Source organism: Falco biarmicus, chromosome 16, assembly GCF_023638135.1.
Source record: "Falco biarmicus isolate bFalBia1 chromosome 16, bFalBia1.pri, whole genome shotgun sequence".
In the NCBI taxonomy this organism is placed as follows: domain Eukaryota; kingdom Metazoa; phylum Chordata; class Aves; order Falconiformes; family Falconidae; genus Falco; species Falco biarmicus.
This window is the reverse complement of record NC_079303.1, coordinates 8,801,722-8,824,973: the sequence shown is the minus strand read 5'-3', so window position 1 is coordinate 8,824,973 and position 23,252 is coordinate 8,801,722. Positions and strand designations below refer to the sequence as shown.

Sequence of the window (23,252 nt, the reverse complement as noted above, 5' to 3'; positions counted from 1 at the left end):
ACACTTAAGTGATGGGTTTTGGGAGTCGCTAGGGCATGTTCAGTATTTTGTCAGACAAATCAACCTGCAGAGTGGCAGCCTGTGCAATACAAGGCTGTTACAGAGTTAAGCAAAGCAGTGCGGGAAGGGAGGATTCATAATACATTTGCTATGTCCCTTCTTGAAGTGATGGCAGAGCCTTATAGGCTCACACTGCATGATTGGAAGTCATTGCTTTGTATGGTACTAACTGATACAGTATATGATGTGGTTATCTGATTTTTGTGAGCTATGTGTAGTGGCCTTGACTGAAAACCTTAATCGGGGAATTGCTGTTAACTATGAGCAGTTAGCTGGAGCAATTAACTGTGCCGATTCTGTGACTCAGGCAAGGTATCCCAGGGACAGCTGTTTGCAAATGAATGAGATGGCTATTAAGGCAGTCAGGATGCGGGAGTCTTGCCACAGTCTTGCAGGGTCCTAGAGAGTCACTAACTTTAATACTAACTTGATTGATTGGCTTCAGAATATTTTGCAACAAGTCGAACATCAGGAAGCTCAAGGGTTGCTTTTAAAACAACTGGCTGTGATAATGGCAATGAAAATTGTAAACGGGCAACTTTCACAATCGCAACCCCAACATGTGTCAAATGATTGTCACGCAGAACTCACAGCAGACTGTAATTCTCAGGCTGAGTTCTGGAATGCAGCATAACACATTTTTGCTTCTCTAATCTCTTCTGTAAGAATAGTACACGCTCTTAACTTGCTTAGTAAATTAGGCTGCTAGCTTGCTACACAAAGTAATACTACAAATACTGTTCTTTTTTTTCTGGCTCATTAACAGATGTTGATTCTGTCCATCATATGTTGCTACAGAACCGAGTTGCTATTGATTTTTATTATTAGCACAGGGACACAAGTGTGAAGACTTTGATAGGATGTGTTACGTGAATCTGAGTGACCACTGTGAATTAATTTACAAAAGTATATAAAACTCAAAAGCCTTAAAACAAAGATCTGCAACAGAGCCAGGGGCGGGATGCCTTTGGTCTCTTCTCACAGCTGGGAAACTTTGGGCCATGACTGAAAAGTATTACAGGATTTATTATAATTAACTTTAACCACCTTATTGATGTTTGCCTTATGTCTCCCATACCTTTTTTTCCTATATTCAGTGTTTAGTTGATTGTAACATAAATCAGGTCATGGTCACCCAGCTACACACAACCTTTGCCTCGTCGCAATTAACAAGCAAAAAAGAGGAGGACAGAGAATGTCTGAAGAGAGATATAGGAGAGGAAGCTGGAGAATATTTGACCTAACAAGAGATGAGAAAACAACTAGGTATTGTGAAGGAGACTAGGAAAGATAAACATGGTTATCTAGTGTTTAATAGGTGTCTGCATACTTGTAGTGATATATAGCTATGTAACTACATGAACGATTTCTGCCCTGAGCCTGGTGGAGCATACAGCTGCGGTTTGTGTCCTGGCTCAGAGATGTAAATAGGGGCTTCTCTGTTTTGGTGGAAGTGTTTCTCTTTGCATAAAAAAAGAGGGAATGAAGGGAATGACCCCAGAGGTATGTTCAGAGAAGGCATGCTATGTTTCAAACTTTTTGACTGAACCAGTTCTTGTTTGGTGTGCCCTTCCACCTATGTATAATGTTAATCCAAAAGAAGATGATACTGTTTACACTTTGAATGTCGATCATTGTCTTTCTGTTGATGCTAATGTAGTAGGAGGCTATGATGGGAACGTATTGCAGCGGTTCTTCTCTTATCCGGAGTAACAGCAGGGAAAGCATTAAAGAGTTAAATCACCTTGTTTGGTAGGCGGTTAAGCATGTGAGTCAAAATTGCCGCTGCTTTTTGTTGTTGGTTCAAGGACATGGCTGTGAGGATTTTGATGGTATGTGCTGCGTGGATTTTAGGTGCCCCATTGCAGCAACATGTTATCAAAATCTGAGAAAATGTCAGCCTTTTTGGCATCCATTCACTCAATTGGCAGTATTGTTTGTTTGCTATTACCTTGGTTGCTGTCATGTTTGCAAGGGCCCTGCAGAACATGGCAAACCTGGTACTAGCTGTTCAAAAACAAAAAGGGGAAATTGTAAAATTGTACGGAACAGAGACAGTGGGTTATTTTGCCATTGATAATGTGTCTTAGTTGCTTTTTTATTTGTTCTATTACTTATACCTTGTTTTTACTCGTTCGGTTTCAGGGGTTCTTTTTGTGCAACAGGAAGGGGGAGATGCAGGAGCGGAGCGGGCTGGAAACTAGGACCATGCGTGGCAATCCGTTAGCTGAGGGGAATGTGCTCGAGCTTGTCTAGACAACGATTAACATGATGAGGCATGTTTACAGAGCACAGGGGAGTGGGGGACAGAAGGCGCCAAGGATGGCGCCAAGGAAAGGTAACACCTTTCTGTTAATTGATGGCAGTTAACCACCAATCAAGGATTGCCTAGTATGCAAGGCTTAGCTTCAAGAACCAATCTGTTTCAAACGCGCAGCTTCTGAAAGTGTATAGAAACCCGTGCTTCTGTACAATAAATTGACATTTGCTTGCATCAAGCTGCGTCCCGTCTCTTCATTCGCCGCAGGGGCGTGTGGGCTAACAGCAATTTCATGGGTGAAAAAGAAGGAAAGCACTGAGTCCATAACACAAATTAGTAATAAGCTATTTCTTCTTGCAGCTCCCATCACCTTTGGCTAATAACAATCTTTGACAGCAAAGTAACGATTAAAGTCCTCAGGACCAAATTTAACCCACTGACCATGAAGTGGCAAATGAATCCGCTCTTGTGGCTGAAGTCAAGAATGGCCAGTGGTACCAAAGGGACCGCTGTTTCTGTGTGTTAGTTCTAGGGAATCATGCTCTGCATTTCAGTTATGGACTACGTATTGCTGGCTCTGCCCTGAGTTACGGATGATACACTAAAAACCTCACCTGTCCCACCATCAGGTAGTCATGGTCTTCTGGCACTCTCGCTGCACAGGGGGAGAGAAACCCAGATTCATTTCACTGAAGTAATGCAAAAGACAACCTCAGGAATGCCGAGAAGAATTTTTTGTGAAGTGGACATTTTTCTGGATTTTTCAGATTTGCATTCAGTATGCTTTACTTAAGTTTTAGCTGTTTACACTGAGCAACATAATTCTTAATAAATTATTACCGAGGGGAAAAAAAATGCAAAGCCTCTTGGGAAGACGACAGCATGAGGTTACTAGAATCGCAGGCCGTTAATTCCTTGGGTAAAGCAACATCCTTCTGTGGTGCTGGATTTAGCTTTGATGACAACATTGACAAAATTTCTGCTTCTGGTTTAATTTGAAGTGTGAAACTCTGTTAGCCACCCCGCCCAAACACCATTTTCCTCACTTCAGCTATGCGGAAGAGCAGAGGGATATTACTTTCAGTTTAAAAATAGGAACGGTTTCCCATCAGTTTATTCAATTTTGCCCCCTTTCTGGAACTTACTGCGCTTTTACTTGCCTTGGTGGTTAGGGGCTGTGCTGTAAACCAAAGCAATAAGGACGACTTTAGTTAAAGAAGAGGTTTGGGTTTGTACCTTCTTGCTAAGAAATTTTACGACAACTCCAAGATAATGTACTTGAGGTCACGAAACACACAGGTGCTCAGTCTTCTCGCTACTGTCTTGCTTTGAGGGCAGCCAAGAGAGAGGAATGTCATTTTCTTCCGCCACTGCTGGTGACCTGTGGGCAAGATGCAAGCAGAGAGAGAGATCACCGCACTCTTCCTTCCCCGGCTCCCTGCTCTTCTTTGCCTGTTGGTTCGTAGCAGATTCCTGTTCTGCAGCGGTAAGGATGGTTCTGCTGGTTCCTGCAGTCTGCCTGCAGTCACAGCTGGCAGCACAAGGCTGAGGAGAGGGCAGATCTGCACCAGTGCAGCTCAGGCACCGCCTCAGAGCTGTGCCAGCGCACAGTGCAAGCACTCGCAGTGACAAAGGTGCCGCTTAAGAGTTCTGGCCTTTGTGAATATAGCTAATCTTGTTCTTTTTCTTTTTTCCTCTCTCTTTTCTTCACACACACGCACACCCCCACACCCTCCCTTAGCCAAGTAACATTGTGGTACCCAAAACATCCTGTGGCAATTAGTTCCCCGGTTTCCCTGTGATTAAGTACCTGATTTGATTTCTCCTATTTGAAAACCTCCAGTAGTCGTGCTTGCCTCCTTTACGCTAACTACAACTTTACTACCTATGTTTTTATACAATAACCGCCCCTCTGAAGATTCCTTCTTCAGTATTTCCTTCCGCTGAAGCTAGCTCTTACCCTCGCTGCTGATTTTCTCTGCCCCATTTTAACCCCACCTGATCTGTTCTGGCGTGGGGATCAGAGCTGCACAGGTCTGGGGGGGTTTAGGGCAAATGTGACACAATTCCCGATTTGTTCCGCGTTCCTCTGCGCTCCTCATAAATTTGCTTTTCCTTTTGTGAACTGCCAGTGGTTTTTAAGCCGACACTTTGCAACACCTGCTCTGCCGGCAGCATTCCTCCCGGCGGGGTAAGCACCAGCCCGGTGCACCCCCGGCACATGGAGCAGCTCCCCAGCCCCCCGCTGCCCGCGTCCCCCTCTGTCCCCCCCGTCCCCTCCGTCCCCGCCACCCCGCGCCCCCGTCCGTCCCCTCCGTCCCCGCCGCCCGCACCCCGCGACAGCGCAGCGGCCCGGGCAGGTCCGGCTGCTCAGCAGAACCCGCCCCCGCCCCGCCCCTCCCTGGGATGCGAGGTGTCACGTGGCCCTGCGGCCCCGCCCCCTTTCCCGCGCGCGGTCCCGGTGCGGCGGGCAGCCATGGCGGGGCGCGGGGCTGCGGAACGCGTGCTCCCCGCTCTGCCCCGCCTGCAGCCGCTTTCCACGGCCCGGCGCCCGCCCGCGCCGTGGTTCGAGGACCTCCAGGCTGCCGCCGGGACGGCTCCGGGCTGGCGGCGGGGCCGCCCCGAGCGGCAACTTTCGGCCCCGGGCCTCAGCCGCCCGGTCGCTCACGGAAGCTAGGGGAGATGCTGGTGGCAGCGGAGCTGAGGGGCCGGCGGGGTGAGGGGACCGGCGGGGCGGAGGGGGTGGCCGAGGGGACCGGCGGGGCGGAGGGGGATGGCTGAGGGACGTGGCCCGGCTGAGGGGACTTGGGGAGCTGAATGGACGGCGGGAGCTGAGGGGGATGGCGGGGCTGAGGGGGGCGGCGGGGCTGAGGGCACCGGCGAGCTGAGGGGGGGCCGGGCTGCGGCCGTGCCGTGCCGAGGGACCGGGGCGCTGCGCGGACCAGCGCCGCGGCGGGGCTGAGGGCCGGGGGCCGCGCGCGGCGGGCGGCGCCTCGCAGGCGGGGCACGTGCCGTTCGGCGCGCGGCGGGGGAAGCGGAGGAGCGGGGCGGCGGTTGAGCGCGGCGTTGGCGCCACCTACCGACACGGACGCGTCGCAGCAGCCCGTCCCCGTCAGTGCCGACACCTTCCCCGCCAGGCTGCGGCGGCTGGTCAACAGCCCGCGCTGCCGCTCCGTTCGCTGGGGCGCCTCCGGCCGGGGGCTGGTCATCAACCGGCCGCGCTGTGAGTGCGAGCTGCTGGGCGCCGGGCCGGCCGTCGCCGCGCAGCCGGGTGGCCGTGGGGCAGCGGCAGCCGCCGGTTTCTTCAGGACCACGAACTTCAGCAGCTTCATGCGACAGCTCAGTCTCTATGGCTTCCGCAAGGTGGGGGTGTTGCCGGGGAGCGGTGTGCTGGGGCCGGGCCCAGAGGGTGGACAAGGCAACGGTGGCAACGGCACCGGGCCCCTGCATCGCTTCCGCAGCCCCCACTTTCGCCGCGACCGCCACGACCTCCTCGTCCACCTGAAGCGCCTGAGGAAAGGCAACAAGGCGAAGATGGCAGCGGGCCTGGATGTGACCAGCCGCCCACCCAACCGCTTCCAGCGCTTGCTTGGCACGCCACTGGCCGGGCAACCGCTGCTTCCGCCCTCGACGCTCAGCAATGCCAACAGGCCTGGTGAGTCGGAGTGGGCCGTGTGGGGCCTTGGTGGGTTTTTGAGAAGCGCTGGGTGGCATGGGATTTGGAAATCAGCACTCCCCTGAGGGAGAAGGGTTACCTGTCCTTGCCGGTGGCATCTCAGTTCACCTGGTGTAGGGAAGCTGTCGTTGTTTATGCAGGTAGATCTGCTGCCAGTAAGCATGAGTAGCGTGGTTCACATGTATTTCAGGCTGCCTGTAGACTATAGTACAGTCTCCATTGCGTGCTACACTAAGAACACCCTTGCCCGATCTCTGTGGAGCTGGCACAGCTCTACCAGATGAACGTTACCGCTTCTTGCCCGTCGGTAAGGATGCCCATCAGTAGGGGTGCTTAATAAGCTGTCATTAATTGTGTGCGAAACAGTGAGTCTTGTGAAGTGATAATTAGAGCATCGTGTTAGTTTTGTGCAAAGGAGGCAAGACCTGGTAGTAAGATTTTTGTCGGTTGTCTCCTGAAAAAGAATTCACAAGCTATGCAGTTTTTAAAACGGATTGCATGAGTAGGTGAGAGCTAATTAGAAAATAATACTGCTGAAAAGCCCTAGAACGTGTTTTCTTTCTTTCTAACGCTCTTTGAGAGGATCTGAGTTTTCCCAAGACAAGTCTGAGCCCTCAGGATTATTCCACACGTTTTGTATCGGCCCGAAAGCTTTGTAGCTGGCGCTGTGTAAGGCAGCTGTGAATATCTTGCTTTGCAGTGCTCTTGGGCTGCTCTAACTGTGGGCTGCTGCCAGAAGAGCACTCCTGCTTCCCATTCCTTTGGTGGCGTGTTAACTGTCATCTTCCTTGCAGCTGATACAGCAACATGTTGGTTCAGTGCAACGATCGGAGAAGACTTCAACAGCCTTTTTGTGGCTGGCTCCTGGACCCGGGTGATGCACCCCGTGGGTGCAGAGCTGTAAGGCGCGGTGTAGGAGGAGCGGCAGGACTGTGCGACCAGGGGAAGGGGAGAAGCAGTTGACGGTACTGCTCTCTGCAGCACCGGCTGGCATTTAGAGCAGAGTAGGGTATCACCATGCTCGTGGTTACTGTGTCAGGGTAGGGACTGTCATCTAATTCAAGTGGTGTTTTCCGTGATGTGTGTGGAACTGCACGTGCAATACCAAGAAAACAAAATGAAGCATCGGAGAAGGGATGGAACTTATTTCGGTAGGGAGGCTAGGAAGCATTTAAAGTAATGACTTGATGTTAACCTTGTTAAGGCTAAGGTGAGTCATTGCAGACTTCAGTGACATGTGGTTTGATGTAATGCAGACCATTGGTAAAGGAAATTATTAGAAAGAGATGACCTGTTCATTTTTTGTCCTCTGTTTTGATGGCTGCAGTTTCAGAGTTTTTGCTCTAGGAGTCTCATTTTCTAGAAAGACGAACAAGGAAAACACTGGGGTTTCTATGCAGTCAAGTTCTGACAGGCTGACAATGCACTGTTGCGCTCTGTACTGACTATTCAGCGGCATGACTTTGCTGTAAATGTGAGGTAATTTGATAGATAAGAGATACTTGTGTTTGCAAAGCGTCAGTCTGTTCCCAATGTCTTGCAGCGTGTAACGCTGTGTTAAACATTCAGGAACAATTCCTGGACAGCAACGGGAGGTGGGTAACTTGGCATCCTGTGGTGTCTTGTGTATGTGTTAGAACTAGATAATCTTCATGTCCCTATCCAAAGGTAAAATATAAACAAAAGGATTTTCATACCCCTGTTCCTTCTCTGTTTATAAATGGTGAAAGTACTGAACAGGAAATAAACGGTCCTATACGTTAAGTCTTAGCAAATCTTCAGGGTCAGCTGGTATTTATTTAGTGATTCTTAATGGTTAAATGTGAACTTGCAGAATAATGACTGTATGTTACTGATTTCTTGAATTAGTTTTCATCAGAGGAGTGCAAGAGGTAAATGTGAGGCTATTTTTAAAAAAAGTCCTTTTGAGTGAGAATTGGAAACTACAGGTCTGAGAAAGCCTGGCTTCTAGATCAACCCTATTGATGTGAACCATCCTGAAACTCGTAATTCTCATGGCTAAATGCAATCCTGCAGGGGAGTCACAAATGCAGTAGTTCTTGGAGAAATCAATGAGCACAGGCGTTTGCGGTGTTACTGTCAGTGTTTCCACAAAGACACCAAAACAGAAATTGGGCTGTCATGGTATAAAAGCAAATACCATTTCATGAAACAGTAACTGTCTGAGAGAGGAAACTATAAAATAATAAAGAAGAATAAAAGGACTGTCTAGGAAATAACAAAATGGCAAAGACTGGGATATTTTAGTCTGCACTGAACTAGTTTAGCTGACTGAGAAAAAATTGGCTTTGAAATTTTTTTCTTGACCAAATAAATGACTTGTCATAAAGTACTTGCAAAGTCCTTTGGAGGATTTTGACATTGCCCTTCCCTTAGCTGTTTGTGAGCTGTCAGTAGTGGAGTTTGGTCAAATCTTGCTTTATGATGTCCCTTTTTTAAAATGTATTGTCTGATTTAACACACAGTACTTTCAAAATTGCTTTTGTTTGGTTTAGTAAGTTACTACACTTTCCAATGTATGGCACATTTCTAAATATGGGTAACTCGTTACTGCCAGTTTAAGGAGGTTGAATGCTACGCAGACACCTGTGTTGGCGCTTCACTCGTGTGCCGCACAGCAGTTACTGCATGCTCGGGTCTAAGAGTACAGTCTCCTTTCTGGGTTAAGTATGCTGGAGCAAAGGCAGTCTTCCCAAATCATGTTGTAGAGCCTTGGCTCCTCATATTGCCTTTCTTTGCCTGTGAAAACTCCTTTCCTTAACACTTGTTTCGCTTTATTTTGTACCCACTGCAGGACTGCTGACTGGAGGACAGTTTCATCAACTTTACGGTCAAGGTGTTTTCCCTCCTTACTCCTACACGGCAACCTCGTGCCGAGCCCCCAGCACTTCACCAGCACAAAGATTAGGTCCGACTCCAGTCCCTTCCACTTGGATCCAGCAGGGACCACTTGGGTTGCTGCCAGGGCAAGGGGCTTCCCCAGCTTTTCCAGATAAAGGGGCTGCCTTTCCGGTACTCCAGACGCTTCCAACGGGAGCCACGTACACACTCCAGCCTGTGGCTTCTCTTCTGCCACTTCAGCAAGGGACTCAAAGCGTTGCCGCATCCATTGCAAATTGTAGCAGCTCTGCATCTTCAGTGCCGTACTCACAAACCTGCTGTCCAACAGGTATGGAAAAAAATTTCTGCATTTGCTTTTCGAAAATAGATTTTAAAGTGAGACTTTCAAATATTTTTCTATAATACTCTGCCATGTGTATATCTCAAGTGAGAATTAGAAAGTGTCAAGTCTAAAAGGAAGATGGACCTTTAAAGCAAAAGGAGTTTCTGTTTGCTATTCGTGTCCTTCCTCCAGATTTTGCGTGTCCCCTGGTGATTTTCTGGATAGCCTTTCTGTTGAGGTGAAAGGGCGAGGAGAAAGACATTTGTCCAAAACTAGTCGGTGTGAGGCTAACTTTCATTTTTGTTTTTTCAATTAAGCAAAACTTGGACAATGATATTAAAGCACTGAGACCTTGTTAAGAAGTAGTATCCTAGGCCTTGGTCTCATGTTTTTCCAGGTTAAGGTTTTAAACCTTAAAGATCAGTCAAACGTATTGTGTAGAACAGGGGTCCTCAAACTTTCTAAACAGGGGGCCGGCGCGCGGATTAGGTGGCCGGAAGTCATCTGCGGCTGCTTGGTTTCCCCCTCCCACCCCCGGCAGGGTGGTGGTGGTGTGGGGGTTCTGTAAATACGGGGGGGCGGATTGAGGACCCTGGGGGGCCATATCTGGCCCACGGGTCGTAGTTTGAGGACTCCTGGTGTAGAATATTTCATTCTGCTCGTACTGTTTTTGTATCTAAATTTTTTTTTCTTGCTTAGCTTCTTTATGTTGTACTTTTTTATGCACTGAAGACTAGAAAGTACAAAAGTCTTGGCTCCTTTCTTTTTTCGAAATTATTTCTGCCACAATTGTCAGTCTCAATCACTTGATTACAAAATAAATCAGTCTCACTTCAGTTTTTTTTCAGTGTTTTTATTCTTCAGAAGAGGAGTTGAAGCAAATTACTGTTCTTTTCCTTGCCCTTACCTTGAATTGGAAAAATCACATGATAGGTTATTTTCTGGGGAGTGGTGGTCTGTTTGTTGTTGTTTTGTGGTGTGTTTGTTTAATTTCCCTAAAACTTCTGAAATTCAGAACAGTGACCCTTTCCTTGAACAAACTAAAGCTCAGTTATTATTCTTTCCTTCTGCCTGCTCCTCCTTTGGCAGCCGCACCTTCACAAAGACAGCTATCTGTCCCTGTTTAGAAATCCTACACAGTGAAATCATTACATCTTTTGTGCATCTCTTCTGAGACCTCTGCTGAGAACATTTCAGGCAATAATCGCTAGTTTCCATAACGTCATTTTTGTCAAGGAAGGGTTCTGAGGAGCTGGGCATTTCTTGTAGACACACTTAAATGTTTAAGAGACAGGCAACTTCTGCCACGTGCTCCTTGCCTTGTGCCCCTTATGCAGAGATTACTGTGGTGGCCAAAGTGTGGAGCCTGCCTTACCAGCTGCTAACTACTAAGTCTTCTCCCAGGAGCAGGTGTCCTGAGAATCACAGAATGGTTTGGGTTGGAAGGGACCTTAAAGATCAGCAAGTTCCCACCCCCCTGCCGTGGGCAGGGACACCTTCTATTAGTTCAGGTTGCTCCAAGCCTCATCCAGAATACTTGCTTCATTAGGGTGGGAGGTGGGAGGTGGTCCCCGCTTTGCGTTTCTATGGTTACAGAGCATAGGCTGAAACTCATCATGATGAATTGTAGTTGTCTCTGTCTCAGCTAAGGCCCCAGCCCTCTTCCGTAGTCAAGGGAAGGAAAGGGGCGTCTCGGGTGCGATTCACGTAGCTTGGTTTAGAGTTTGTCTTGGGGTAAGATTCCTGGTGTCCTGGAAGTGCCTGTTTTGAAGTACTGCCTGTAGGGGAGCTGAGGGAGACCAGCGTAGATTTAGACATGAATATGGAGATCTCTCTCGCTGGGTGACGCTCGTTGCTTTAAGTTTAAAGGATAACTTGGCTATGTTGCTCAGGTAGAATCTTCTGGGGTGGGAGGTGGGTGTGAGAATGCGGTGAAAACATACCAAATTTTGCAAGGTGTAATCAAAACTAAAATGCAGAAACTTAGGGAATCTGAGGCGTTTGAAACCCCCAGTGAATTAATTAGCGTTTCTGAGAGTGTAAGTGACATTTCACTGGAGTATGATAAATCTTTTAATTTTCACTGTCACTCTAGGACTGTCTCAGCGGTTTTACTTCTGTGCCTGTGTATCTCTTAATCTCTCCGCTATCCTTTCTTCTGTATATTATAACATACAGCATGCTGAAAGCGTGTTTCTTCATATGTCCACATGAAAAAGTCTGGTTTCCTTCATCATGAGAGCACAGCAGCAAGATTAGTTTGTTTGGAAAGTGATAGTTAACCTTAAGATACGTATTTAATAAGTGAGAGAACTGAAGAATGTATGTTCAATCTTATTCTTGACTCTCCATTTCACTTTTGAAGTCCCATTAAATGAAATCAAAGTAGAACTTTCTGAAAAGATTTCTTTTTATGTGTATTCAAACTTGTTTGTTAACTTCCGTGACAAAAAAATTCCCTGGTTTTTCATTATGATTCTTATTGAAAAGTCAGTAAAATAAAATATGCTCGTCTAAGTCTCTTTTTCCCCACTAGCCTTAGACCATAATTATTGTAAGGATTTAGTTCTGTTTACTTTCGGCTATCTGCAAAACCTTTGACAGTAGTAGAATCGGGTGAAAGAAATGCGTTGAAGCTTCATTATCTGAGAGTGTCTAATAATGAAAAATCAGTCATGGAGACCATGTGAGACATGTTAGTTATTGGTGCCACCTGACAGTGCAAGTCCAATCGCGCCTTTTGCATACATCTGTGCCTGTAGGGTTCATTTACATATGAAAACCTTTCTGGTGAGTGGTAGTTCAGGAGTAGTCATGATATTCTTCGGAATGACACACTCTGGGTTAAGATAATTCATTTTCTTTGTAAGTCTTAAAATTCACATGGTCACAAGTGTGTATGTGTGTATGAACACCTAGGCTCAGCTATGTGAATGCACTTTGTGGTGTATTGTGACAAGAAACTCAAGCAGCCAAATCAGGGAGGTGATATTAAGACAGAAAAGACTGATGATGAAGTTTCTGCATGTATGTGTGTGTTTTATCAATTTTACAATATATATTTTTAATATATCTATACATATCTTAAAATAAGTATTTTTAAGATTAAGAAATTGGTCTTAAAATGACTTGGGAGGTAACAATAAATTTCTGGAATTTCGCTTACTGTGTGATTATTGAAATGTTTAATCGAAGTAAGCAATAGAACTGCACACCAGACACAAGTTCCGGCAGTCTGATAGCTGTGTTTGAATTCTTGCAGCCACACCAGAGCTGTTCAGCAGCAGCCCACACAGATCCTCTGGCTGGCTGTGCTGGTCCTACTGCTTCAGCGTGCACCCACGACAGCTTTCTCCAGGTGAGCGTAGCCTACTGAAAGGAGGTGAAAGCGAAGGAGACTGTATGAATGAGCTGCAGGTTTATACACTTGTGAAATTAAGGATATAAATTTGAAAATTGATCTGCTTGATAAAGTGAAAGTGATGTGGTTTACAAATACCTATTTCAAAGAACCACTGAATGTTAAACGGGTAGTTTTGTAATTCAGGTTAGGTTTCAGGGTAGCAGCATAGCGGGTGTCCTCATCAGCGGAGTGTTTTTTTGCTTGACTTCACCAGAATCACTTAGTTAATGAGCCTGCATTTGTATTGGAAGAATGCTCTTGCCTGGACAAAAAGAGATTCTTTAATATTATGAAAATACTGAGAAGCAGCTCCACTTCTTTGTCCCGGACAGCTTCCTGCAGTCCTGAGTTTCATTTGTTGAACGAGAAAAACTAAGGTGACTTTTTGGAATGGGCCCCACCTCAGAGATCTCTTATTAAAGATAACTCCAGTACTTCCTGTAAATGCGTTATGTAATTCTAGTGGAAACTGCACCTTATTTGGAGGGCCTGGCTTATCAGATATCAGAAGATCTTTAGTAAGAATGCAAGGGCTTCCTTTTCTATTACAGCGTAACACATATACTTTTTTCCCCCCTCACAGAGGACAAGCGAAGCAAGTTATGCTTATGTGTGTTGAAAAAGGGTTGACCTACCCAAGCTTGATCATCCAGTTTCCTGTCTTGCAAATATCAACCTTTGTCTTTTATTCATGAGTTTTTTTAAAAAATAAGCTTATCCAAGATGGGCAGGTTATGGCCTGGATAACACGTTAGTGTAAGGCTATAAATAGCCAACAGCCAGTCATGCCGTCGATATTGTAGTATTTATTTTTCGCGCAGTGCATCTTTGTCCTCTCACTTTGATCGTGAGCTGCTTTTTTCATCCAGGACGCGAGGATCCATCTGAGCGATGGGAAGTCACAATTAAATAGCTTATCTCGGAAGGCCGAGATCAATGGGATAGTAAATCATTCCAAAGGAGTTGTCAAAGGTGGTGTTGTGGCTAGATTGAAGGGTAATATACAGTGTCCAAAGGGTCTAGTAAAACTCAGTTGTTTGGAGAAGCAAGTCCGTGGGCAGTGTGTGGAGTCAGAAGAGCTTTAGGCCACTTGCTAGTGGTTGCTTTGTTTCCTGGAAACCCCCAGCAAAAAGCTGCCGAGCATCTGGGCAGAGACTGTGGGAAGGTGATCCTCTGCGTGAGAAGGCCAAAGGGGAGCAGTGCCCTGTATCAGTTCCACCAGGTCAGTAACCGGCTGTCTCTGAGCAGGGTAACACAGCTATCGTACCGCGTGGATCAACGGGACTTCTAGAGATTTCTGAGTCTTAGCATAGCCTAGGTCATTTCTCCTGGAACGTGGTGACAGGCTGTGCAGGTGGTACAGAAGACAGCAGTTTGCCTGCGGTTCTTGCTGAGCTGTGGGGAATAATCAGTTTGCCTTTTGTGTGTTCTGGGGCATATACTTCCCCAAACTTCTGCTGGGGGATGTGGCAAGCTGCAGTATTGAGCATCCTGCCCGGCTGTCGTATTGATCATCCATCAGTAACCACTTGCACAAATCCTCAAAAGCGGTAAAATTCATCAGCCCTGGCTGACTAAGCATTTTTATTGTTCCTCACAAAAAATAGAACTATTGCATGGTATATTTCCTATCGTTCCACTCAATACCTTCCACCAGTTGCAGGAATTCAGTGCAATGCTGTTGAAGCGTGGTTTGCGGGGCGTTTTAGGCTGTTTGGTCCCGCTGTGCGCTGCTAGATAGGAGTGGCAAAGCCTATGCGAAACTGCCGGGCCAGTCCCGAAGACAGCGAACCGTATCGGCGCACTAGCAGTCAGCAAGCTGGTTACCAGCCCCGTTTCTGTTGGATCCAGACGGTGCTTTGTGGTCTCAGAAGGAAAAGCTGGCACTCTCGGACAAGGAAGCTTAAACCTTGTGCTGTTCTTACTGGGTCTTGCAGAGAGCATCACTTTTTAAGTTTAGGAGAGATTAAGACAGGTGGAGTTTCTGGGTCTTGGACGCCAGCTGCTGGGCTTGTACAGTACGCACCTGAGCTGCTGAAAGTGTTAGGTGACCCTGCCTGGAACACGGGCAGACCAGGCCGGTAACTAACTGGTTGGTTGGCTGCAGTTTGCTCTCCAGAAAAAGCTACAGAGAATTACTGCGTGGAATGGCAAGGGGGCAGAGGTGGTTATACCCAGACATGGTGGCTGATGATGGTGTATCTCACCAGGTTTCTGAAATCGGGGTTTCAGAGGTTTGTATTACACTCTCATCACGGTTGGTTACAAAACAGGGAGCTCGGGTACAACTTCTTACCCATTTTCCATTAGGGTTCTCTTAAGTGGGGTTTGGATTAGTGTGATGAATCGGTATCCTTGGGTAGGAATGAGTCTTTTGAGAGACCTCCTGCTATCTTCTGCAGCAGCAGTGCTGGCAGCTCACAACCATTAGCTCAATACTTCCCCGCTGCTTTATCATAGATGTGAACTGAGGCTACATGTTGGATTTCAGCGATTATTTTTTTTTTCCTGCCCTCACCTCATTTTTATTTTTTTTTTTTTTAATAGCAGCCCTGCTGTTTGATTATTGCTATTACCATGGTTATTAAGCTGTCAGTATTTCCTTGTGGAACTGAAGCAAGAGGTAACAGGAAATGGAAGAAATAAACGTGCAAGAAAAAAGAAGAAAAACTTTCTATTTGTAGTAAGGAATGATAATCAGCCATGTTATTTCAAAAAGAAATCAAGTCTGAATTCTGATTGCCCAAGCACTCAAGCCAGATTTGTGTAGTGCTAGCAGTCCCTGAAAAGGTGTGGTTGTGCTTTAATTCCTGCTCACGCTATGCTAATCTTATAAGTGAAATGCCCATCTTCTCTTTCACCACTTTTGCTAAGTCAGACCATTTTTCCTCTTGAGCTTGCATGACCAGCAAGCTATTAGTCTTTCAAGCCCTGACTTCTCAATCTTTTATTGGTTTTCCTTGTTTCATTGCTGCCCCCCCCCATCCTCGTCTGTCATATCTTTTCCAGGTGAACTAAAAGGATTTAAATTGTACCTTTGTGTGGCTCCTTTCTCCTGTTGGAAATACATACGAGATCCTGTAGTGCATCCAAGAGGACAATATGTGCTATAACAGCTTCAAGCTGAGGTCCCCTAAGCAGAGGCAGAAAAAGATTCAGTATGGGTGGGTTGGTTGGTCGGTTTTTGGCAGGGATGATCTTATTCCTGGACGGTTTGGTAACCCAGATCTTAATTAAAATCCTGACTACTTACGACAGTAAACAAGCAATGCAACAGAAATGAAACACCTTGTTAACATTTTTAAAAAATAGAACTGAAAAAAAAATCAAATGAGAGGCATAATGTTTGAACCTATCTCATAAAAACATAAAGGTGGCTTAGCCTTTAATGAAAAGATTTTGCTTAACTTAACCTAAATTTCTCAAATTCCAGGTTTTATTTTCCCCTCTGTTTCCCCCCACCCTCCACAGTTTGTGGCTATCTACAAACTGGCACATCTACACAAATCCACACTAGGACTTGACTTCACACACCCAGGAGACGGGATCTCATCTCTTTGTGGTATCTCCTTCAGGGAGAGACCAAGTCCTTCACTGGCATTTGATCTGATACGGCTTTTCTAGTAGGTGATCCTGTAGCTTCCTGTTTCTAATTGACTCGTCTCTGGAAGTAGCTTTTCATTAACCATGACCTCAGCTAGAAGGTCTAAGGATAGTCAGGCACTAAGGACTAATCCTTCATGCTGGATCTCTTCCAAAAGAAGGCTGTATTTTAAATAGACCTGAGTTTCTGTTCAACATCGTTGTATGACTTGTATTTGTCAGAAGAAATGACCCTTCTAGTGTCCTTTGAGTCACCTCCAGAAGAAGTAGCAGTACAGACACTGGCTGTTAAAATGTCATCTATTATTTCACTTGGGTAGGACTTGATGCTTTGGAAAAACTCTGTCATTGTCTTCGTTCTGTTTCAAAGGTTATTCGATATATATGAATTCTACTAAAAAAATCATCACTGGATTGCTGATTGTGTCCTGTTGTCCTGTGATGTCATTACAGTGAAAAATTTTAGTAGTGTTCAGACCTGATCTGTGATGGCAAAGGCAGTCTCTGTAGGTTCTACAAGAAGGGTTTCTGACCTGAAATTCTGTCGGGTTTTTACGCAGATTGATGCAGACTTTGGGTTGTGCCTCTGTGGGACCCTGTCATGACAGGAGAGTCCAGATGTGAGGCTGTGACAGGCAGGGCAGTTTTACAGTATTTGCTGTCATCGGTATTTGAACTCCCACTCCTCCTGGGACTGGGGCATCCCTGGGGGGCACCCCTTGTGTAGATGTGCCTATGGACAGTCGCTTGAGGAGGAAAATGATATTATTGGTTAAGAAGCGGTGAGTTCCTCAAGTTGTGTTGTCCATATGCACATTTACAGCATATGGACCTTTTTCTTTTGCTTAAAAATGTTGTGGTTTATACTGGGTTTATACACAACAGGAATGCTTGAGTTTTAGAAGGAACTGAAGGCGGGTGGATTTTCTCTCTCATTTTCTATTACATATGTGGCACGTGAAGAGGGTGGTTCTAGTGTACCCCCACAGGTCCTACTAAGACCAGAAGTCTCTGATTTGAATGCTTGGGTATATTTAACACCTGCGGTGCAAAGGGTGTGCAGACAGTGCATCTGCAGGCATACACCAGCTCCTCTCCAGGATAGACCATGAATAGAAGAAAGGAAGTGTGCCAAGAGTAAGGTGGTTAATGAAAACCAAGACAAAGCAGTAGCTTTTTTTTTTTTCTTCTGGTTAAACTTGCTATTTTAACTGAGAATAACAGACAATCTTTCAAGCTTTTGGATAAATGGATAAACAGAATCAATACACATCCTGTCATGGTAATTTTTTATACAAAAGTTCACTGTATTTTGTTTTTTCCAGAATCCTCCAATGCAGTCATCTTATGAAGCTGAACTGATGCCATCTGACTGGCTATGTAATATATCTGAAGAAAACAAGAAGGCAGAAGTCGGTCTTGAAGCCATGTTTCAGGTTGCCGCTGAGGTGCATTCATCATGCAAAGCTGAAAAGTGGAAGTGGCACCTGTAGAGAGCCAGAGTTCAATCCTGGAGCTTAATGGAAATCAGGCACTGCCTGTTAATAGTTACACACCTTCTTCAACTGAGGAAAGCCAGCTGGAACGTCTCACTCCTGTAACTTCAGACACGTCATTTCTGGTGGCAGCAGATCGAACACTGAATTTGTCTCCATTACAGCCTTCTGACATTCTTTGTGCTGCCGATCCCACTCTGTCTATAGAAACTGCTGCTGCTGCTAAAATACTACAAGAACTTCTGACCACACAGGAAGCAGATGAAGAACGGAGCAAAGAACCACATCACCGCCCAGCTGAGTTCTCCCTCATGATTTTTCAGGAAGAATTGTTCAGTCCAGAGCAGGTAAGGGGTAAAGGGAGGTAAACCAACATCTTTCTTGAGCTAACTATATTTGATAGTAATACTAGGGTCTGGACCGATAGCTTTTTCAATATTCTTGCCTGCTCAAGAACCGAAGGCTTCTTTAATTAAGCTGTTAATGGACAGTGAAGGGTTTGCTTGGTAAAGCAAGATATAAAAAGAAGACGGAATGAAAAAGTATCCCATGTTAATGAGTATGACATGTGTCAGCCTGTTGGCCAAGTTAGGGTGTTCATTTGCATGGGAAACATGTGTAGTGCAGGTGTATTCGTGGTGATGAAGTGGATGCTTTTTTAGGTTGTAACATACCGTCTTTTAATCTCCAACAAAGAAGAGTATTTTGAGAATTGCCACTGGAGGCAGATTTTTGCTTAAATTTAGATAAACGGTTAGATTGTTTCTGATAAATAGTTATTAAGTTCTGTTTTCAGTGGAAAGTATAGTCTTTTGACATTTGAATGGTATAAAGCATCTTCATTGGTTTATACTTTGTGGTGTACAACAAGTTGTAATTGTACTTCAGTCTACCTGGAGCTGGTCTTCCCTGTATGTAAAATTGTAAGTCTCATGAGGGGTGAGGGGCATTCTAGATGTCACTCTGTTAAGGCAGCAAATGCATGCTCTGCGCTTTTTTTGGTTTGTTTTGAAAACAAAGTAAACTCAGGAGATTGACTGCATCTGTTTCTCCTGCATGAGACCTACCTTGCATGTAGGCACTCAAAATCTCATTTTTGTGTATGCATTGAAGCTACTGTTTTATTGTTCTGTCGGTAGCTTGACGCCTTCACTGAAGTTTCTAGATCGGAAATCATCAGCTGGTGCAAACCTCCCATTGTTGCTTTCAGCCAGCGTTATAAAGATTAGTCATCTTCCTCTTGGGTATCTTTCTAGAAAGGGCTGTGTATTCTGATCAAGCCTCTGCATAGCTCAAGCCTAGACTAGACTGTTCTGCTCCGTACTGTGTAGGGAAGAGCACATCCCTGTGCTAGTGCATAGAGTCGGCAGCACTCCTTAATTGGTGCCCACTCAATATATTAAGCGTTGACCGCACTTTAAATGTTGTCAGTTTCGAGAATTTTTGGACTGCGTTTTTAGAATGATAGGTTGTCCCTTGTTGAAGGCCTTTGGAGTCCATGACCTGAAATTCCTTGTCAAGAACTGGGGGAATTAAGCGCATGAACCACGTAGTTGTTTGGGAGGGAGGTTTTGTATATTTGTGAGAATCCTGATGTTGGTCCTGGACCGTAACTGGTTAAATAACTGGCCTCATTTTTTGAGCAATTGAAGAGCAATTCAGGGACTGTTGAGCGTTTTGTTTGACAGATTCCCTCTTTCTGTTAGAACTACTCTTTAACTAGTCTCCTCCTCCCAAACTCAGGAGAGGGAAGGTTAACTTAACACCCTGCTTGTCCAGAGCCTGCGGTCATGGCAGGTGCCGAACTCTCCAGAGGAGGCTTCTGTGCCTGTACTCCTCACATCAGGCTCCAGCACAGTTTTCTTCCTCATCCCTGAGTCTGGAAGCACTCAGGCTTTCAGCGGCTGTTGGCACCATGTGTTTTAGAGCAAGCTTGTGACAGAATAGTGGGCGTGCACAGAAGACCGCTCTGTTCCTCTCTATACGAGCAGAGGGGGAGCAAATTCCTCCACTGTTCGTACAAGAGCATCAGAACAGCTCTGCTGGGTCAGATCAAAGGTTTGTCTTGCCCAGTGTCAAGTCTCAAAACAACAGCTGTAATCTGATGTGTAGGGAAGAGCAAGAACAAGGCCCGCAAACAGAGCAGGGCATTCCTGCTTATACTTTCCAGCTACTTTCAGCCCGAGGACTTGCGATGATGCTGTGTACTTCATCTTGGGTTTCTGCTCTGTGGACTGAAGTCAGCCCTTGAAACTGTCGGTTTTAGCCTACGGGACCTTTTGACCAAGCTGGTACTTTGCTCACGGGCTATTCCTGCACGAAGAGCTTCCTTTTGTGCGTGGCTGTTAGTAGTTTCATGTGATGCTTCCCCATTTCCGTCTCAGAAGGGACATTCAGCTGTCATCCCTGGCTGCTTACTGCATGTCACTTGTGACTTTCCGCATCGCTTATCACAGCCGCCTCAGTAGTCGCCTTTCCTGACTGTACAGCCCTGCTGTAGCTTCCTCTGCGTGGCAGCTGCTCTGCACCTCTGGTTAGCATTGGAATTGTTCTCAACTTGTTCTAGTACATCCTCTTCTGAAATGAAGAGAACATTTTTACAGTGACACAAAGATGTTTGCTGTTTTGTTTTCTGTTTCGTTCAGGTATTTCCCAGCATTTAATTACTCTTGTGACCAGCACTGAGCCTTGAACTCTCTTCCTCATAGAAGTAACAGTTTAGTAGAAACCTGCTTTATTCTGCTTTCCCGATTTCCTAAAAGACAGCAAATTAAAGAGCAGTTCTTTACATGAAAAGAGTTAGTACATTCAACAGTTCAGATCCAGTGTTGCCCTCTCAGCCTCAGTGAATTTCTGTCCTAGACTTTTACAGGCTTTGGCCTTTAATGGGCATATTTTATTCCACTCCTACTCCTAAGAAATGTTTTATTTGCTTCTTAAAGTGGAAATAGAACATGTCTGTAATGCTTGATCAAGAGGAATTTGCCTCTATTTCGTTCAGTCTCCTTGGCCGCATACCTACGTGAAGGCTGAAACGCTTGCTTTCTTTGGGGAAGGTGAATCCAGCAAACCCCGTTCATGCGAGTTGCTAGTTTTAGTACCTCAGCTTCCCATCATGGTTCCAGCTGGGTATAGGTATAGTCCAGTCAGTGTCTCGTAAGTCGTGTAAGTAGTGAGTGAGATGAAGCAGTTTTGGCGTTTTTCAGTAACTGAGGTGAAAAGGCAAAACTTTCACGTCTGTCAGCTTTGGTAGCTTTGATTCTCCGCCAAACAATGTTTCGGACTCTGAAGCTGCAGAAGTATCAGACCTGAGTGGAGGGTCTGTCCACAGGTGCGGTGAATCCATGGTCAGAAACATGTTCGCTTAAAAGACCAAACAATAAAAAAAAGGGATAGCTTGGGAACCAGACTTGTGTGGGCTAGGCTGATGCTGTTAGGCTGAAAATGGTATTATTACCTATTACATTAGATTACTGAAGAGTTGGTGTGTAAGATTCTACGAACACAGTGATAAAAAGGAATCTGAAAGGGGTGCTGTGCAGTGTGACTGCTCTTCAGTTTCCACACACGCAGCTGTAAGGGTTAAAATTGGACACAGCATTGGAAGTACAGGTTCACCAGTGAGGGGGAATGAAATTTCCCCAGTTTGCTGGCCACGCTCGTCCTGGTGTAGCCCAAGGTGTCATTAGCCTTACTGGGCACTGCAGCACCCCCAGGTCCTTTGCAGAACTGCTAGTTAGAGTGTCTAGACTTCTTTCACCACGTCGGCTAGTAACAGTTTCTTGATAATGGTTATCCCAATATGCATGTTACTTGTTTTTTCTTTATCAAACACTGCAATTTGGTTTTTACATCCCCCGCCTGGTATTGCTCTTCATTATTCTCTTCTTTCTGCAAATCTCATTATTTAAAATTGTTTCTAGAGCAGTTGTTCGCTGGAATATCCAGTTTAGAACGCTTACTTGAGAAATCTTTCCTTCTCTCACTGCTTGATTAAGGCTGCTCACTAATTTTCCTGGAAATTTATTATTATGTAAATGTCACCAGGAATAAAGAGGTCATCATCACTCGTGAGACTTGGATTCTAGCTGGTGTAGGTAGTGACCTACAGCCTGCCTGCCGCCTTTGTTTTTGTGCCTGGGAAGGAGTTGTGGTTCAGACATCAGACAAAAGGCACTGCTAGCCACGTGTTTTTCACGTGGCCTTGTTAATAGTACTGAAGCAGTACATCCAGACAGCGCATTTCAAAGATGGAAAAAAGAGTCAAGTGGGTGTCCAGCAAGTGCAGGAGGTGTGTTGGAGGGAGCTAGTTCTCCCTGGAGTACTCCATTACTGTATTTGCACAGGTCTTTTTGAATGATATTATACAACTTTGTCAAGGAATGTACGTGTGTTTCTATTGATATGTATACACATAGCAGGTTATATACTCAGCACTGAGTAATGACAGACTCAAGGTGGCGAGCGTGATTTTTGGAAAGACTGTCTTATTACCAAGTGTGACCTCTTGTCTTCTGTAAACTCACACATAATGGTTTTCAAAAGCTTTTTTCCTCTTAACAGAAGGAAACATTGCAGACTCTGAGCAGTCATTCATCTTTAGGTCATTGATGGATAAGATATTTGCAGAGGAGATGAATATTCTAGAACAGGTGATACTGAGAAAATTTTTCTGTCTAAAGCTAAATTCCAGGTGCTTAACTTTGGGCCTGTACTGCCTCAGTGAAATAGAAACAGAACTTGGTTGTTTGGCCCTTTTCTCTCTCTTTTTTTTTTTTTTTTTTTTTTTTTTTTTTTTTTTAAGCTACAGATTTTTGCCACATGATCATGGAAATGTACCAGTCTGCCCAATGGCTGCCTGCAAAACACATGCAGAGCAGCAGCAGAGGGCTCTAAAAAGCAAGCAACACATTATAACTTAAGGTCTTAATGACTGGATGGGGTGGGGTGAGATTCCCAACCAGAAACGTGTGGTTTCCATGTGGTTCTGCATCACACAGCTCTGCGAAGTTGTTTGAGCTAGATCTGTCGTCATTATTACACGTGCTGGTAACAAGGAGCGCGCCTGTATTTCTTCTAGCTTATTTCTTCTAGCTAGTTTAATAACTGAGGGCAAAGCTCAGACTGTGGGGACATGTACCCTAACTTTGTGTATTCTAGTTTTCTGATCTCATATTTTGCTTAATATGATATTTTGCAAGAGGTTGTTTCAATTTAGCAACCTTAATTCTGAGTTAAAAACGCTTACTATGTCAACTGTCTAGGCAGTGTTCAACACCTGTTGGATGCCCTTTTGGAGTGGAGAAGAATAGCTTTTATTTTGTTTTATTGGTTTTATATTAGTTTTATTACAAGATAACATTGAGTGATCTTTGGGTTTATTTCTTTTGTTGTTGTGTTGTGTTGTGTGTTTTTTTAAGGAGAATACTAGTGTTAAAAGTGAATCCAGGACAGCGGAGACAGAAGAGAGACAATTCACTTCAGGAGCTGAGCCTGTGAATGAATCTGTAGGACAGACAGATTCATCTGTAAAATCTTTCTCCAGGAAAAGACGCGGTTCAGACACAGGC

At 45.3% G+C, this 23,252-nt stretch overlaps 1 protein-coding gene across 1 annotated transcript; it reads left to right on the top strand.

Moving 5' to 3' along the window:
* The first annotated feature begins 4,796 nt into the window (after positions 1-4,796).
* Positions 4,797-9,582, top strand: LOC130159851 (heat shock factor protein 5-like). The gene is made up of 4 exons (XM_056361883.1): positions 4,797-4,948; positions 5,320-5,975; positions 8,812-9,186; positions 9,578-9,582. The coding sequence occupies exons 1-4, from the start codon at positions 4,797-4,799 to the stop codon at positions 9,580-9,582; spliced, it is 1,188 nt and encodes a 395-aa protein (XP_056217858.1).
* The last annotated feature ends 13,670 nt before the right edge of the window (positions 9,583-23,252 follow it).

Bases quoted from the DNA above. Each gene is read 5' to 3' on its own strand.
- LOC130159851 (XM_056361883.1), top strand. From the start codon at position 4,797: ATGGCGGGGCGCGGGGCTGCGGAACGCGTGCTCCCCGCTCTGCCCCGC. The intron at 4,949-5,319 runs GCAACTTTCGGC...GGCGCCTCGCAG, and splicing joins CGGCGGGGCCGCCCCGAGCG to GCGGGGCACGTGCCGTTCGG. The intron at 5,976-8,811 runs GTGAGTCGGAGT...TACCCACTGCAG, and splicing joins CAGCAATGCCAACAGGCCTG to GACTGCTGACTGGAGGACAG.